This window comes from Podarcis vaucheri (assembly GCF_965113315.1).
Source record: "Podarcis vaucheri genome assembly, chromosome: 8".
Classification (NCBI taxonomy): domain Eukaryota; kingdom Metazoa; phylum Chordata; class Lepidosauria; order Squamata; family Lacertidae; genus Podarcis; species Podarcis vaucheri.
In genome coordinates, this window is record NC_138766.1 from 18388093 (window position 1) to 18403535 (window position 15443).

The following is a 15443-nucleotide window of genomic DNA, read 5'->3' on the forward strand; positions in this document are numbered from 1 at the left end:
ATGTATAATTCAATTTACATATTTGAATCACATGGCTACATACACATACATCTACAGTCTCCTCTATTAAACACTTTTAAAAACTATATGCCTTTCAAATATGATATTAGGAGTGCGACTATCAGGTTACCTGGTTCGGCTTTGCATTCTCACAGACAACTACATCATAGTCTTCAGCAAGCTCTGGAGGGTTGTCATTGACGTCAAGAATTTTTATTCCAACGGGGACATGGCTCAGGAGGCCAGGACTTTCTGTAAAATACGAAAGAATAAAGTGATCCAGCTTTCAGAAGACACACACACCCTTGCAGCTTGCCCTCAAAGCAATTTTCTGGCACTGAAAGTGGTGTTCAGAACTTGATGTAAAACAATGGCTTGTCAGATATTCGACATGCTACAGCAGAACCAGACTGATATGGCAACCTTATGAAGATGTGTTTTGCAAAGTCTCACTGGCTTTTTGCAAACGGAAATCAAAGTCAAGACTTGAAGGTTAAACTATAGGTTTATGACATCCAAGGGTATTACACGGTAGTGATGAGAGGAAAAAAACGGGAGAAATTTTCAGTCTATTGTACACTCTCATGTTGTGGGCCACGAATTAATCAAATGGCTTCATTTGATGTTATGGTGTCATATCAAAGTTGAACAAAAATCAGGAACAGATTAGCTGGGGGTTTTTTTTTAGGAAGAAATAGTAAAATGTGGAAGAGGGTAAAGATTTTTTTAAAAAATTTATTATTTTAACATTTGTAGGTTTGCTACTCTGGGCACCTTTGGAAGGGCGGAATACAAATTTAATAGCTAGCTAGGATGCTGTTTTTGACTGTTTTTTTAATTGCTAAAATTGCTTTTTAATTGTATTGTTACAGATATTTAGAAGATATCAATTGTATATATGGCTTACAATATATTTTAAGCCAGCTGAAGTTGGGTTTTATCATAAAAAGGTTGTAAGCATATGACACAACTTCTGAAAGAACTGCACCGACTGCTAGTTTGCTACCAATCCTGATCTAAGGCTCATTTGTTGCCCTAAGGATCAACTGAGCCTATACCCTGAGAGAGGGGAAATGTCATTGTTCAGGACAGACAGTTGCATAGTTTCAATTGGGAACCATGGGGCAAATGGTGCTCTGTCATTTCCTCTTCTTGTCCTGTAGCTTTCCATATATTGCTGAACAACAGGCCACAGATGATGAGAGTTTTAGCTTAGCAGCACCTGGAGAACCGCTTCTTAGGGAAGGGATTGCGTAGTCTTTGCTGAGCCATACTAGAAATAATGGTGTACTGTTGGCTCAGTGCAATAATAAAGTTCCTGGAAACAAAACAATCTCAAGAGGGCCCTCATTGTGTGAGCCAACCAGGAACATGTCAGAATAGCTTCAAACAAGCAATCTCCTGCACAGCTACACAACTGAATTGGCTCTTAATTTCATAATGCCAGTGCTTACCATTAAAGCTCTTTGTCCTATTACACATAAAACAACTCATTATATATTGATCTAGCTTCAGCTCAGTAGGTGTGTAGGACAACATTGTTCTGATTTATTGCAGATGCTTTCAAAAGGATCCTGTTCTTTCATTTGTACGCTGCAAGATAAACTTCAATGGAAGTTTTGCTTTGTGGTTGCTAAAACCATAACAGAAAATAGGGCAGCCTTTTCTACTGTTGAAAGGACTTTGTTGTAAATTGTATTTACTTGATAGGGTGCACACAGAACAAAACAACTGGAGTTGATAAAAAGGTCCTAGGTCTTGTGTCTGAACCTCTTACGTTTCTTTGCACATAACTTTAATGGTGGAGCGCAGATTTGTTCTCTGCAAAGATGCTTCAAGTTCATCGATCAAAGTAGTCTGAACACAGTGTCAATGAAAGCATGTCAGCAGAAAATGGTCTCCTTGTTACATTCATCACCTCGAAATGAAACTGAAGTTGTTCAACCACTATATAATAAATGAGAGGGGACTCTCCCTGAGATGTTTAAATAAATTCAGGACTACCTGTTGTGTGCCATGTCCTTTGGAAGAAGGAGCATAGACTACAGGTTGCATGTCATCTCCATAGTGGTACTTCTCCTCTGAAACTCCATACCCCAGGGAGGCCTGACAAGCCCCTTCATTCTAGCTTTTAGATGCATGGTAAAAAAATATGTGTGTTTATGTGCTTAAGCATTTGGTTAAGAGTTTTCTAATTTTATGACGACTTCATAGTTGTTTACATTTTAGAACTTTGTTTTAGATATAATTTGTCTTTTTCCTGTGTCTTACACTGCACTGACAGCTGGAGGAGGATCATACTGAGTAAAAATCATAGCAAACCCAATATGACCCTCAGTGGAATCTTAGGAAACCTCAGTGCAAGCAAGGTTTCCTTGCCCAGGTAATGGGAGTAGAAATCACCCCCACCCCAATATATTAATGAACACCTGCTGAGACTTAATTTGATTTGGTTACACTGAATGAATATGACTAGTTAGTTTGTTTTGCAGGTCCTCAAGTTGTTATATATAATAAATATAACCTATTTATCCACATTTGGTTGTCTCGACTCTTCTTCCTGGTGTGCTGGCAATTGTGGGTGAGCAAACCACCATAGATCAATTGGTCTCTGGGTCTCTAGAAGACCACTAGGGAATATATGGTGGGCCAGATTAGGCCTGTGAATTGGCAGCTCTGGTTCTGCCTCTGGGGTCTGAAACAAATCAGTTAGAAAAAACGAAAAGGAAATAGCAGCAGCATTTGAAAGAGGCTGTCCTTGAGATAATCCACCAGACAGTAAATCTGGCCACTAGGACCAACCAAATGGTTACATTAGCATTGTCACTGCATAGGCAATCATCCAGCAATCTCTGCCAAATACAAGGCAGCTTAGGTGATTAACATGCTGTAACAATTATGTGTGCGAATGAATTTTGCATTATCTGTTCGAGTTGCAATCCTGTAATGAAGTTTGAACAATGAAAGGTTGAACTCATTTGCTTTAATTATCGGATATCAGATATTAAAATCACCTGATAAGTTGTTGTTTTGGGAACAACAGAAGAATGAGCACAGACCAGAACAAAAACTGGGATTTTTCCAGGACAAAAAAAACGGGGAAATTTTCATTTGTTTTGAATGACAATGCTTCCTGGCTAATTGTTCAAAGGAAAAGCTCCACTTCCAGAAGCCTTTTAGTCAAATGTTTTCAATAAGTCTGGCAACTACCATGTTTTCTAGCCACTGCAAGCTGCCACAAACAGCTAAAAATTATAGTTAGAAGGAAGGAAGGACCAGAGACACGGTTGAACTACCTTGTAAGTTACTCCAAAACAATTTAAATTACTGAAAGTGTGTGGATTCATTTAGGATTTTCCCTAAAAGATCCTAAAAGAACTAGAAGGGAATGGACTTTGTAATCCACTTCTGATTGACCAGATCGAGACTGTTTCATCAATCCCTAATAAACAGTAATTGTGGACTCAGGTTAGAAGTCAGGAGAGCTACAATTGCAGCATTTGAGAATCATGGAAACTGTTATTTATTGTGATGAGATCGAGCCTGGCCTACCCCTGAACTTAAGTGCTCTCCTTTCCCTTTTCTTCACCTGGTGTGACTGCAAGGAAATCAGAAGGATTTGTTTCCAATCTCAATTAACCACAGTTTATCAGGTTTGGGTGACTTGGTAAACTGAGGTTAATCAAGAGAAAAGTGAAATCTTCAAAACTGCTTGTTGCTGTGCCCAAGATGGAGCATGTGAATCCAAGATGAGGCTAGTCTCATTCATGTCATAATAAACCCTGGTTGGTTTATTGACATCTGGTCAATGTGTACACCAAGTTCCCTTGACTGCAGAGGCTTTCCCATCCACCTCCATCTGTCCAATGCAATACATGCACAGAATTACCAACATGGTTGGGGGGGGGAGGGAAAGGTCTCTAATGCACCAAACTCCAGCTTTGTTCTACAGTGTACGTGACGTTCTGAGCCAGGGGAGTGATTGCTACATTCTCCACCACTACCATCCCCATAAGCAGTAATCTTATTCACATTTCTGGTTCTGCTGTTGTTTTTAAGTTTTGGATTGAGATCTGTGTGTGAACAACCAAATGGCTTGTCTCTGCTTTGGAGGAACTGCTGAGAAAGGTTGCCTGCTGTTTTGCATGTTTCAGTCTTCTTTATTTTGATTAGAATTCATTGCTCCTGCTTCAAAGTGCCTTTGAAAATGTCGCTACCTTGCTGGGCTATTGTACAGACTGCATTTTCTTCAAATTGTTTTCATTTCCTCTGGCATGCAGCATAGAAGATTTTATCCACATAGCAATGAGTAGTTGCTTTTTTTTCATTTGTGCTTTCCCTTTGACAACCAACTAACAAATATCTAATTTTTAGTACACAATCCTGGAAAAAACACACCTTTTTACAAAAATCCACCCCAAACACAATTCATGTTTTTCTTTTCCTATTGCTTACATAGTTATACCCTGGAGGATTTTGAATGTCTTATAAAATTATACAGTTGCTCTAGACCGTTTTTATTTCATAGGACAGGTGGAGATCAAAGCTGTGTGGAGACACAGCTGCCTTTCCTGTGGTCATTTTTCTTATACTTTGGCATTTCAAACAGTCAGAGCTTAATAAAGCCTGTGGTAATCTGACATTTTCGCTCTTCGGGTATCTCTGTTTGTCTCAGGTCCTTTTTCTTTGCACCTGTTCTCTACAGCTCTGCTCAGCATCTTCTTCTGAAACAAACAAAAAGAATCTGAAAGAGAAGTCCTGGCTAGATCTTTGCAAACAATCCATTTATAGGATTGCTTTCAGAAATAAATCTCTATTGCTGGAGGTCCACTTTCATCATTTCCTTCTGTATAGAAATTTGAGAACTATTTTCTGTCCTTTTACCTCATAGAGCATAGGGTAAATGGATTTATAAGATTTTTTGAAAAGCTACCCAGAACTATTATGGTGTGGCGCTATAATACAGGGGTACCTCGGGTTAAGTACTTAATTCGTTCTGGAGGTCCGTTCTTAACCTGAAGCTATTCTTAACCTGAAGCACCACTTTAGCTAATGGGGCCTCCTGCTGCTGCCGTGCCGCTGGAGCACGATTTCTGTTCTCATCCTGAAGCAAAGTTCTTAACCCAAGGTACTGTTTCTGGGTTAGCGGAGTCTGTAACCTGAAGTGTTTCCATCTAAATAGATGGAAATTATACTTTGGAAATTGAGGGAATTTTCACTTTTCATAACGTCTGAATCTGAATAGCATCTGGATGGGAGATGTTGCCTTGAGTGAACATGTCCTTTCAAGGAAAGACTGGGGATAACCGTTCCTTATATTTATGTTCAATGGACAAAGGCAGCAATCTGCTTCCCTCTTACTATCTCTGCACTATCATCAATTGGCTGCAATTCCACCTTGCTAGAGCAGAGGTGGAGATATGGAAGCAGGGCCTACTTTCAGTTTCTGGGCCACTGCCCCTACATGCTTCAGTGTAACCAGAACGGGGAGATTGGAAACTTTTGCTTCTGTTTTCAACTAACGGTGGTTTGTTGTCATGTGAAAACCTGAAACCATCATTAATCTTAGCAGCAGTTGATGGTTTCAGAGCCTGGCTATGATCAGAAACTTATTTTATTGATTGATTGATTGATTGATTGATTAGAATTATATACTGCCCTTCATCAAAAGATCACAGGGTAGCTCACAAGATAAAAACACAAAAATACAAATAAGCAACAAAACAGTAAAACAAAACAAAACACCCTTCCTCCCTCCCACAAACATATTTAAAAGGCTGCGGAATATAAATCAGCCAAAGGCCTGGTTGAAGAGGAACATGTTTGCCTAGTGCCTTAAAATATACAGTGGTACCTCGGGTTACATACGCTTCAGGTAACATACGCTTCAGGTTACAGACTCTGCTAACCCAGAAATAGTACCTCGGGTTAAGAACTTTGCTTCAGGATGAGAACAGAAATCGTGCTCCGGTGGCACGGCAGCAGCAGGAGGCCCCATTAGCTAAAGTGGTGTTTCAAGTTAAGTACGGACCTCTGGAATGAATTAAGTACTTAACCTGAGGTACCACTGTATAATGGAAGCATCAGAAGAACAGGAGAGAGCAGTTCATCAGGCCCTGGAGATTTGAATTCATTTAAAGTAGCTAGGTGTTTCCTTGCCACCTGTTTTGCTATCTTGCACTGCAGTTGCCTCCTTGCATCATTCATTCTGTTATCATCGCGTTGGGGACAGGTTTCCTTTTGGGAGAAGGCAGAGGGAAAGTAGGCGTTGAGCAGTTCCCCCTCCTCTCTGTCACCCAATAGCATTTCTCTGTCTTAACACTGAAGACTGCAAGCCAGCGTTGTCGTTTGAGAGAGATGGCCTTGCGCTGAGCCACCTGTTTTGTCTTCCTCACATTCAGCGCATTGCTTTGTGATTGCAAATGGTTTCTAAGAGAAGGCTATAAAAGAGCTGCAGATGGTGCAACATATGGCGGTGTGTCTTCCGAGAGATAAAAGGTGACAGAGGCCCACCAGCCCAATGCTTTGAGTGCAGCACTTGCTCCTCGTCCAATCCCAGATTTGATTTTGCGTTTCTTGTCTGTCGTCTTATTTTTGTGCAGAGGGAGCGTGAAAAGACTGAAGGCATAAATGAAATATTTGATAGCAAAACCAAGTCTAGCCTAAGCCAATTGCTTAATACCAGCTGAGGGTGTGTTTGGAGGGAAATGTGCTTAAATCTCTCCTACTAAAATCAACAAGGTAGAAAAGAACTTAATTTTGGCACCATCTTTTCTGTTTCTCTGTATATGCAATTATGCATATATAATCCGGTAGGCAGAATTGTAGAGAAATTGCCATTTTGTACAGCATTACATCATCGCTTCAAGCCATCCCATTTTAATGGAAAACATCACTATTCTTGCTGTCCTTTTGTAATATAGCATTTATGCACCTATGCCAAATAAATAATGTATAAGAAGGCAACATTGAAGTCTGATGGTATTGAGAAAGTCTGATGGTATTGAGATTGATTTCTCCTAAACAGCTATATCAGGTAACTCTTCTGTTTTCCCTGCCCGCAGTAGCTCGCTAGCGGTATGCATGTAGCTTTACGAATAAGCTCCAATGAGGCTTTTAAATCTTAATTAAAGCTTGGTCTTGCTGTACACCTGTTTATGATTAGGGCTAAATTATAGCTGAAAGCATGCTGCACTGGAAATAAAAACACCGCGTGAAGAGACTATGTGGCCCATATCAGGTCTCAGAGGTTGAACTCTTAATGGTTAACTATAAAACTGTAGTTTACTGTAGAAATTTACTTAGTCCAAAGTATTAACTCAATCCCAAGAGCAGAAATAACTATAAAAATCAATTTGCTGCCTTCATAAAATACCTATGCACAGCATTAATGCAGTACTTTCCAGGAGCACCCTCTACAAATGAAAGTGAAAAGAAAACTCCATCGTCTGGTAGTAGTGAACCAAAAAAGGAAAAATTATGGGTTAAGACCTTCCAAGTGTCCCTATTTTCCAGGGACAGTCCTAGATTTACAAAAGCCATCCCAGTTTCTGATTTGATCCCAGAATATCCCGCTTTTCCTTAGGACATCGCTATTTTCATTGGAGAAATGTTGGAGGGTATGGAGTTAAGTGACCCCCCAAGCCAAGGTGAAACAGACTTTAGAAGACATCAGAAGGCAGCCCTGTATAGGGGCTTTTTAAGGTTTAGTTGTGTTTTAATATACCGTATGTTGGAAGCTGCCCAGAGTGGCTGGGGCCACCCAGTCAGATGGGCAGGGTATAAATAATAGTATTATTATTATTATTATTGAATAGGATGTCTCTACTTTCATTGGAGAAATGTTGGAGGGTGTGTGGGTTGAACAGGGAAGGCCCACCATTTTTTTAAACAATTCCCCCCCCCCTCAACTTACCTGGTGATTAAGGGCTACTGGAGTCACACACCCAGGAGTAAACCCTAATGAAAACAATGGGACTTAACTACTAAGTAAGAGTATGGGATATAAAAGAATAAAGAGGAGAAGCACATCTGAAAATGGTTCTCTTGGACTTCCGGGTCAGCGCCATCGGTGAATGGCGGAGTTCCTCTGATCGGAGGAACGGGCTCCGTAGAAACTGGGTCTTCCCGCCGCGGCGAAGGTGGGGACCCGCTAGAAATCCCAGGTGGAGGAAGCCTGGGAACATGGGGTTCGGCAGGGCACCAGGAGCGCCCCCCAGTCACCAGGAACCCCTTTTTGGGGCGCCGGAGCGAAGTGGGGTGAGTGGCGCAGTGCTGCGAACTGATTGCTACTTTCACGGAGTGAAGCCACACAGCCATTGCCGGAGAGCGCTGACTTTTTCCTGTGGACAATTGGATTCAAAACAAGTACCCGTGAGTAGAAACGGAAAATTGGATCAAGAAATATCTTAATTTGGCATTGAAGCGGGAAGGTTCAAAACAGGAAGTCTGCCTTCCACTTTTTGTATATAGACTAAAGCAAAAACTTTGTAAGCTAAAGCCTGGAAAGTCGTGAAAAAAGTCTAATTTCCTTCATTTATAATTACTGAAACCCCCTTGGAAGTAGGAGAAAAGGGGGGAGAACTTTGTTTAACCCCCGCAGGAGAGGGAGTGAAGAAGGATAAACTTCCACCGTCTCTAACCTGGGAACGGGGTGTCAGAGACAGAAATAGTTGGAAAGGTTCATTGACTGTGAATGGAACATTTTGACAGATAGCTAAAGAAGAGAAATAGACTGATTCCAATGTTGCCTTTTGCATTCTAAAGAAACAAAATATCTGAAAAATGAAAGTAATTTTCCTTTGTTGGACTTGCCTTAAAAAAATGGATACAAATAGAAATTGTCTCCCCTAGAGGGAGCTTGTTAAATTGTTGCTGCAGTTTACTTGAGGACTCAACAGCTGTGAGATTAAGTTCGTGGGACCAGTCTTTTCTGACCTTGACTAAAGATGAGCTGGGAGGAAGACAGGGTGCTTGCTTTATGCAAGACAAGTGCCTTGCTGGAACAGATGCACGAGAAGATGGATTTGATGAATGAGAAAATGGACTTGATGACTGTTGTGGTTAACAACTGTGGACAAACAGGGAATATTGATACAGAAATCATTCAGGGACCAACTCATGAACCTGTACTGACTGGGCAAGTGCAGAAGATAATGGAGGAGGATGCGGTTGCACCTCAAATAATACAAATGGAGAAACCCGAGGCACTACAGGAGTATAAGCCACTGTCATTGAAGATTGAAGTTGGAGTGGGTCAGGGTGAGTCTGGAGCTGAGGAGGGTCCTAACTTTGGAGAGACCTTGAAATATGTTTTTAAATATTTTTTGGATTACATTGATGACTGTGGGGAGTGGGGCTGTGGGGAATGGGCGGGTTTGATGAAGGGAGATGGAGACAATTTTGGGTTGGAACCCCCCAGAGAACTACTCCTCAATGAGAAAGGAAAGAAATTAAGAAAGAGACCAACAAACAACAAGGGAAAGGGCAAGTATAAACAAGAAGAAGAAGATCTGCAGAAGGGACATGGAAGAGACTTAAGGGCCTCGGACATAAGACTTCCAGGTTGATGGACTAGATGGAATGGACAGTAAGGACTGACACGACCCAAGACCAGGAAGAAGAGACGTTGGATGAAGATTGGAAGAAAATTTATAAAGAAAATTTTTTATTTGGGGAATTAGCCTAAAATCAATGAATATTAAGGAAAATGTTGGAATGGAACTATATGACTCTAGCAGAAATGATATTAGGGGTTATGTATATTTGAGTATTAAGATTCAAGCTCTAATGTACTTTATGGTAAGATAAGGTTAAATAAATTAAGGTAATTTGAATAACAGAATATGGGGAAAGATGGAAAGGATTTGTTGAGTTAATTATTAGGTTAAATTGTTAAGATAAATTATTTAACAAAAACTGAGAAAGATGGAAAGAATTTGCTGAAATAACTAATTAAACTAGAATACAAAAAGGGAGGTGTGAGGAAGTCAATGAAACAAGCAAATGGAAGTTAAAGATATGAAATTTGGGATTTGTGTCTTTTCTTTTCTTTTCTTTTTTTCTTTTTTTGTTGTTGTATTGCTGTATTGGTTTTTATGTTCTGCGCTTCTTTTTTATGTATTGTAGTGTTGTTTTTTCATTTTTTCTTTTTTCTATTACTCTGAAACTATGAATAAATATTATTTTTTTAAAAATGAAAATGGTTCTCTCCTGGAGCCATCATACAAGTAGATGCAGAAATGCTCAGTTCTCTTTATTTATCACTCTCCCCCCCTTTTTTTAAACTCGTGAGGATTTTTCCAAAGTAAGCAAAAGAACAAGAAATGTGTTCCAAATGGTTCTGAGAAAATATGTTTATCAGAGATTAACAGTCTTAATAAAACAACATCATGCCCAACAAATTTTGGCTGATGATAGCTTTCCTCAGGGGTGCCAGACTAACGTTCTTCTGTCAAGGTGGGTTATTTGATATTTGTTGGCATCATTTTGCTGTTTTTGGTTTTTGATTGTGCTCCCTTTTCCCCTCTGCGGGGGTCACATTGGTCTCCCCCCTGATTTTCGCACATCTGAGTCCAGCATTCCACTGAGTCTGCTGCCCTGATCTGGATCCTACTTTGTTTCCTAGTATTTCCAGCCCAGGGGTAAAAGAATATGTTTTAACTTTCAAGTACACGTAGCAAGGTCTGAAAAGATACCAAACTAATTGTGTTCCACCTTTCACTCTTTACAGGTTAACTGCATTGCACCTTCCTAAGGGTTACCAGACATCCCTGGTTCCCGGGAACAGTCCCCAGATTCACCAATCTGTCCCCGGACAAAATTTGTCCCCGGATTTCAATTAATGTCACTGTATTTATGCCTGGGGACTTCCAGCGATGCAACATGGCAAGCGCCATGGCAGTGAGCAGCACCGGAGTCCCGGTCATGTCAAAGTTCCAGCCAGCCAATCCGCTGGCTGGAGGGGGGGCATTTAAACCGAGGCGTGAGCCAGAGAGCTTCCTTCTGGCTCGCTTCCTTGATCAACGCTTGTCCCAAACTTGCACTCTTCTGCTGCGGACTCTGCACACCCGAGTTGGGGGCGAGTGAGGCGCTGAGGCAGTGAAAAAGAGGAGGAGAAGCATAGAAAAGGACTGTGCCGTGTTGAGAGAGAGAGAGAGAGAGAGAGAGAGAGAGAGAGAGAGAGAGAGAGGTGGAGTGCGGTGGCGCAGTGGCGTAGCATGGGGGTGCAGGGGGGCCCGGCCGCACCAGGCACAACATCGGGGGGGGGGTGCGCTCGCACTCTCAGCTCTCTGCCCCTACCTGGCTCACTCTCTCTCTCTCACTGCAGTGCTGGCTGTGCGAATCCGATCCGAGCCGCTAGGGGTTAGGGGGCGCAAATTACTTCCCTTGCCCCAGGTTAGGGGGCGCAAATTACTTGCCTTGCCCCAGGTGCTGACAACCCACACTATGCCGCTGCGGTGGTGGCTTCTCCTCACGGGAACAAAGAGGCACGAAAGCGAAGGCTGAGGGGGAAATGGGGGGGGAGGAAGGCAGGCGGGCAAGCTCCTTTGCTTTCTCTCCCTCCTCTCCTCCAACAGCCACTGTGGAGATGGTGAGTTTAACGGGGGGAGGTGAGGACGGCGCTGCGGTGCCCCTTGTCCTCGGTGGTGCTGCGTTGCCTTCCCACCAGGAGTGGGGCATGGGGATGGGGGTTGAAATGTTCTCGGGAGACAGAGCCTCCCTTCCTCCCTCCACCCGTCCTCCAGCACCAGCAGCCCCTTTTGTGAGGAGGGCTGTGTGCGAGTCCGCTGTTTGTCCAGCTCTGGTAACAAGACACCACCACCGCCAGTTAAATCTCTACAGAGACTGCACTCACCCTCCAGCAGTCTCCCGGTTATGGGAAACCTTGTGTGTGTGTGTTTTGATGTGTGTTTTCCCAAGACCAGCGAGCACCTTTACTTGATCTCTCCCCCCCTTTTTCGAGGGGCATTTGTGTGTTTGTAGATGGGCTTCTCTGCCCACCTTGTATTGAGGTACGCACCCGACAACTTTGGAGTCGTCCCCCCTTAAAAAATGTCAAGAACTCTGGGCAACCCTTTCCTAAAATAATAAAGCATGATTTTTTTAAAAAGTGTCCCTGGATTCCTTGAAATAAAAAATCTGGTAACCACCAAAGTCCTTTTCATAGAAAAATGAAAGAAACAGAGAGTTTATGTAGAAAATATTGAGCAGAGAAATGTAGAGCATCTACTCAGAAGAAAGTCCGATTGAGGCCAATGAGACTTAAACATAAATGGGTATAGGATTTCACTCTAAGTTACTGTCTGGGAACAAAGCCGATCTCAGGCCATTTATTTTCTACATCCGTATATTACTTACTCTGATTACTAAGTGGCCTTATAAAAATTTTAAGGAGCTTTTTGACATTTAATTTCATAGGTTATTAGTAAAGGCCTCCAAAAATAGTACACGGGGCTTAATCTTTAGTTCAGTGAGGATACTTTCAAATGTCATATACTTCATCGTAATGGCAGTTCCAATACAGAGCTATGTGAGAGCTAAAAGTGTAAGTCTCTGGCTCAGACTTCATAAACTCAGGAGGGAAGAACACCATTTAGGTATTGATTTGTTTACTCATCCTGATCAACAATGGACATGAAGTGTGCTGAAAGCTTCAAAACTGTTATTGAAATGCGAAGTGGTTAGAGCAAACTTCTCCAACTGGGTGCCCTCCATAGGTTTGGGGATACACCTATCATACCTGATGACTGGTCATGCTGGCTGGGGCTCATGGGAGTTGAAGTCCAGCAACATTTTGGAGATAATGAAGTTGGACCAGGGATAGGGCCAGAAATTCAATTGAATTCACATCTAAAGGACATCCTACCTGATTTGCAATTTTAAAACCAATATGTGGACTGAAACACAGCCTTTCTATGAAATTCAAACTTCTCAGAATTTCGACATGCAGTTCTCCAGCCAATGAACGTGTGCAAAAAATGCATATGTTGAGGCAGTGGCCAAATAAAGGCATATATTCATTAATATAACACACAAGAAATTGCATTTTCATGAGTAAGGTAAAGGTAAAGGTACCCCTGCCCGAACGGGCCAGTCTTGACAGACTCTGGGGTTTGTGCGCCCATCTCACATCTATAGGCCGAGGGCCAGCGCTGTCCGGAGACACTTCCGGGTCACGTGGCCAGTGTGACAAAGCTGCATCTGGCGAGCCAGCGCAGCACACGGAACGCCGTTTACCTTCCCGCTGGTAAGCGGTACCTATTTATCTACTTGCACCCGGGGGTGCTTTCGAACTGCTAGGTTGGCAGGCGCTGGGACCGAGCAGCGGGAGCGCACCCCGCCGCGGGGATTCGAACCGCCGACCTTTCGATCGGCAAGCCCTAGGCGCTGAGGCTTTAACCCACAGCGCCACCCGCGTCCCTATTTTCATGAGTACTTTGTTTAAAAAATTCAAATTGATATAGAAATATGGAAGAAGTTGATGTTGAGGTGCTAACTTTCTGATTGATAAAGTCTAAGCAGCTTGCTAATCATGCATCTGCCCAGATCCAATTTCTAAGCTGTATTCGGGGAGCCATGTCTGCCTCAGTCAAGCTATTCTCCTCCACAACTTGTTTTTTGTGAGAAAATAACATAAAGTAGCAATGGTTGCTTGCTCCAATGTGACTTCTGAATGTAGGAAGTCCACATCTTTCCCTTATAACATGCAGTAAAACAAACAAACAAACAAACAAACAAACAAACATATTCCAGTCACATCATAGCTGTCAACTTTTCCCTTTTCTTGCAAGGAATCCTATTTGGAATAAGTGAATCTCCCTTAAAAAAAGGGAAACATTGACAGCTATGAGTCACATGCGCTATCAGCACCTTAAGTATGTTGCTATACCCACTCTACTTCATTGCCTGCTGCTTATGGAGGTAAGGAAACTCCTAAGGTGTGATCGGTTCTGCTCTGCTTAGTGTGAGAAAGAGATGTGGGGCTGCTGCTTCTGTTAGCAATCACTCGTTGACCAGAAAAAAAATGTTCTAACCATTGTCATAAGTTGACCACAACAGACTACAGGTGCTCCAAACTTTCCGTGAGGGGGGGAAATGCCCCGGAGCATGGTCTGAGGGCATATGATACAGCTATATTGCTGAAGCTAAGCAGATCTAGGTCTGATCAGTGATGGGAGTCTGATGGGAGACTACAATATATGCTGCCTCAAATTCCACGGTAGCAGTAATGGAGGCTAGAAACATGGTAAGAAGTACGCGTAATGTTGATCGAACTCTAAGGGTTGTTTGAATCACACTCATTTCCACACCATCACCACCATCACTAAGCAATCCTTCCTTGTTGCATAGGAGTACTATAAAGGTAAAGGGACCCCTGACCATTAGGTCCAATCATGACCGACTCTGGGGTTGCACGCTCATCTCGCTCTATAGGCCGAAGGAGCTGGCGTTTGTCCGCAGACAGCTTCCGGGTCATGTGGCCTGCATGACTAAGCTGCTTCTGGCGAAACCAGAGCAGCGCACGGAAACACTGTTTACCTTCCCGCCGGAGCGGTACCTATTTATCTACTTGCACTTTGACATGTTTTCGAACTGCTAGGTTGGCAGGAGCAGGGACCGAGCAATGGGAGCTCACCCCGTCACGGGGATTCGAACCGCCAACCTTCTGATCAGCAGGTCCTAGGCTCTGTGGTTTAACCCACAGCGCCACCCACGTCCCTTAGGAGCACTATATGGGGGTTTTATTTTTAAATTGTTTTTATGAAGGTTTTCTTGGGTAACAAAAACACATACACACATTTCAGTTCTCAGAGTCCTTTCTACAGATGAGTTACATTTGATGTGAGACACTAATGTTATAGACAGTATGAGGTTGGAGGAGAAGAGAGGTGGGGGTGGGGACACACACAAAATTGTTACCTACCAATTTCAGAAGCCGTGACTGTAATGTTGTACCAAGGGGTTTCTTCTCTGTCGAAGACCTTAGCTGTTTTAATGGTCCCAGTGTTTGCATCAATGGTGAAATACCTATCTTCTTCTGCATTGTGGTCAATGAAATATCTAGGAAGGACAAATAAAACAAAAATCAAAATTACCCTTAAAAATATATATAAATGTTAGAACATTTAGCAGTGAGCTAATTTCTTATCCATTGACATCTGCACTCTGTAAGGGGCCATAGCTCAGTTGCAGAGTACATGCTTGACATGCAGAACTTCCACCCATCCTTGGCACCTTTGTTTGTTAAGTAATCTCCAATCTAATGGATGAGGTTGGGAAAAGTTATCTGCAACCTTGGATGATAAGCTGCTGCAAATAGACAACTCCCAGTTTCCTTTTTCAATGGCTTAATTAAGTATAAGGCAGATTTAAACACATCACTTCTAAAATCAAGAACCTGCCCAAGGAAACCAGGGTTTGCATTCCCACATTATTATTAT

At 42.4% G+C, this 15443-nt stretch overlaps 1 protein-coding gene across 3 annotated transcripts in view; it reads right to left on the minus strand.

Moving 5' to 3' along the window:
- CDH18 (cadherin 18) overlaps positions 1–15443 on the minus strand; it is a 671522-nt gene that overhangs the window by 23775 nt on the left and 632304 nt on the right. For all 3 annotated transcript variants that reach the window (XM_082234344.1, XM_082234342.1, XM_082234343.1), the window contains 2 exons: positions 14927–15063; positions 131–252 (listed from right to left, as the gene is read on the minus strand). In XM_082234344.1, coding sequence (XP_082090470.1) covers positions 131–252; positions 14927–15063 — 259 coding nt within the window. The remainder of the gene's footprint in view (positions 1–130; positions 253–14926; positions 15064–15443) is intronic.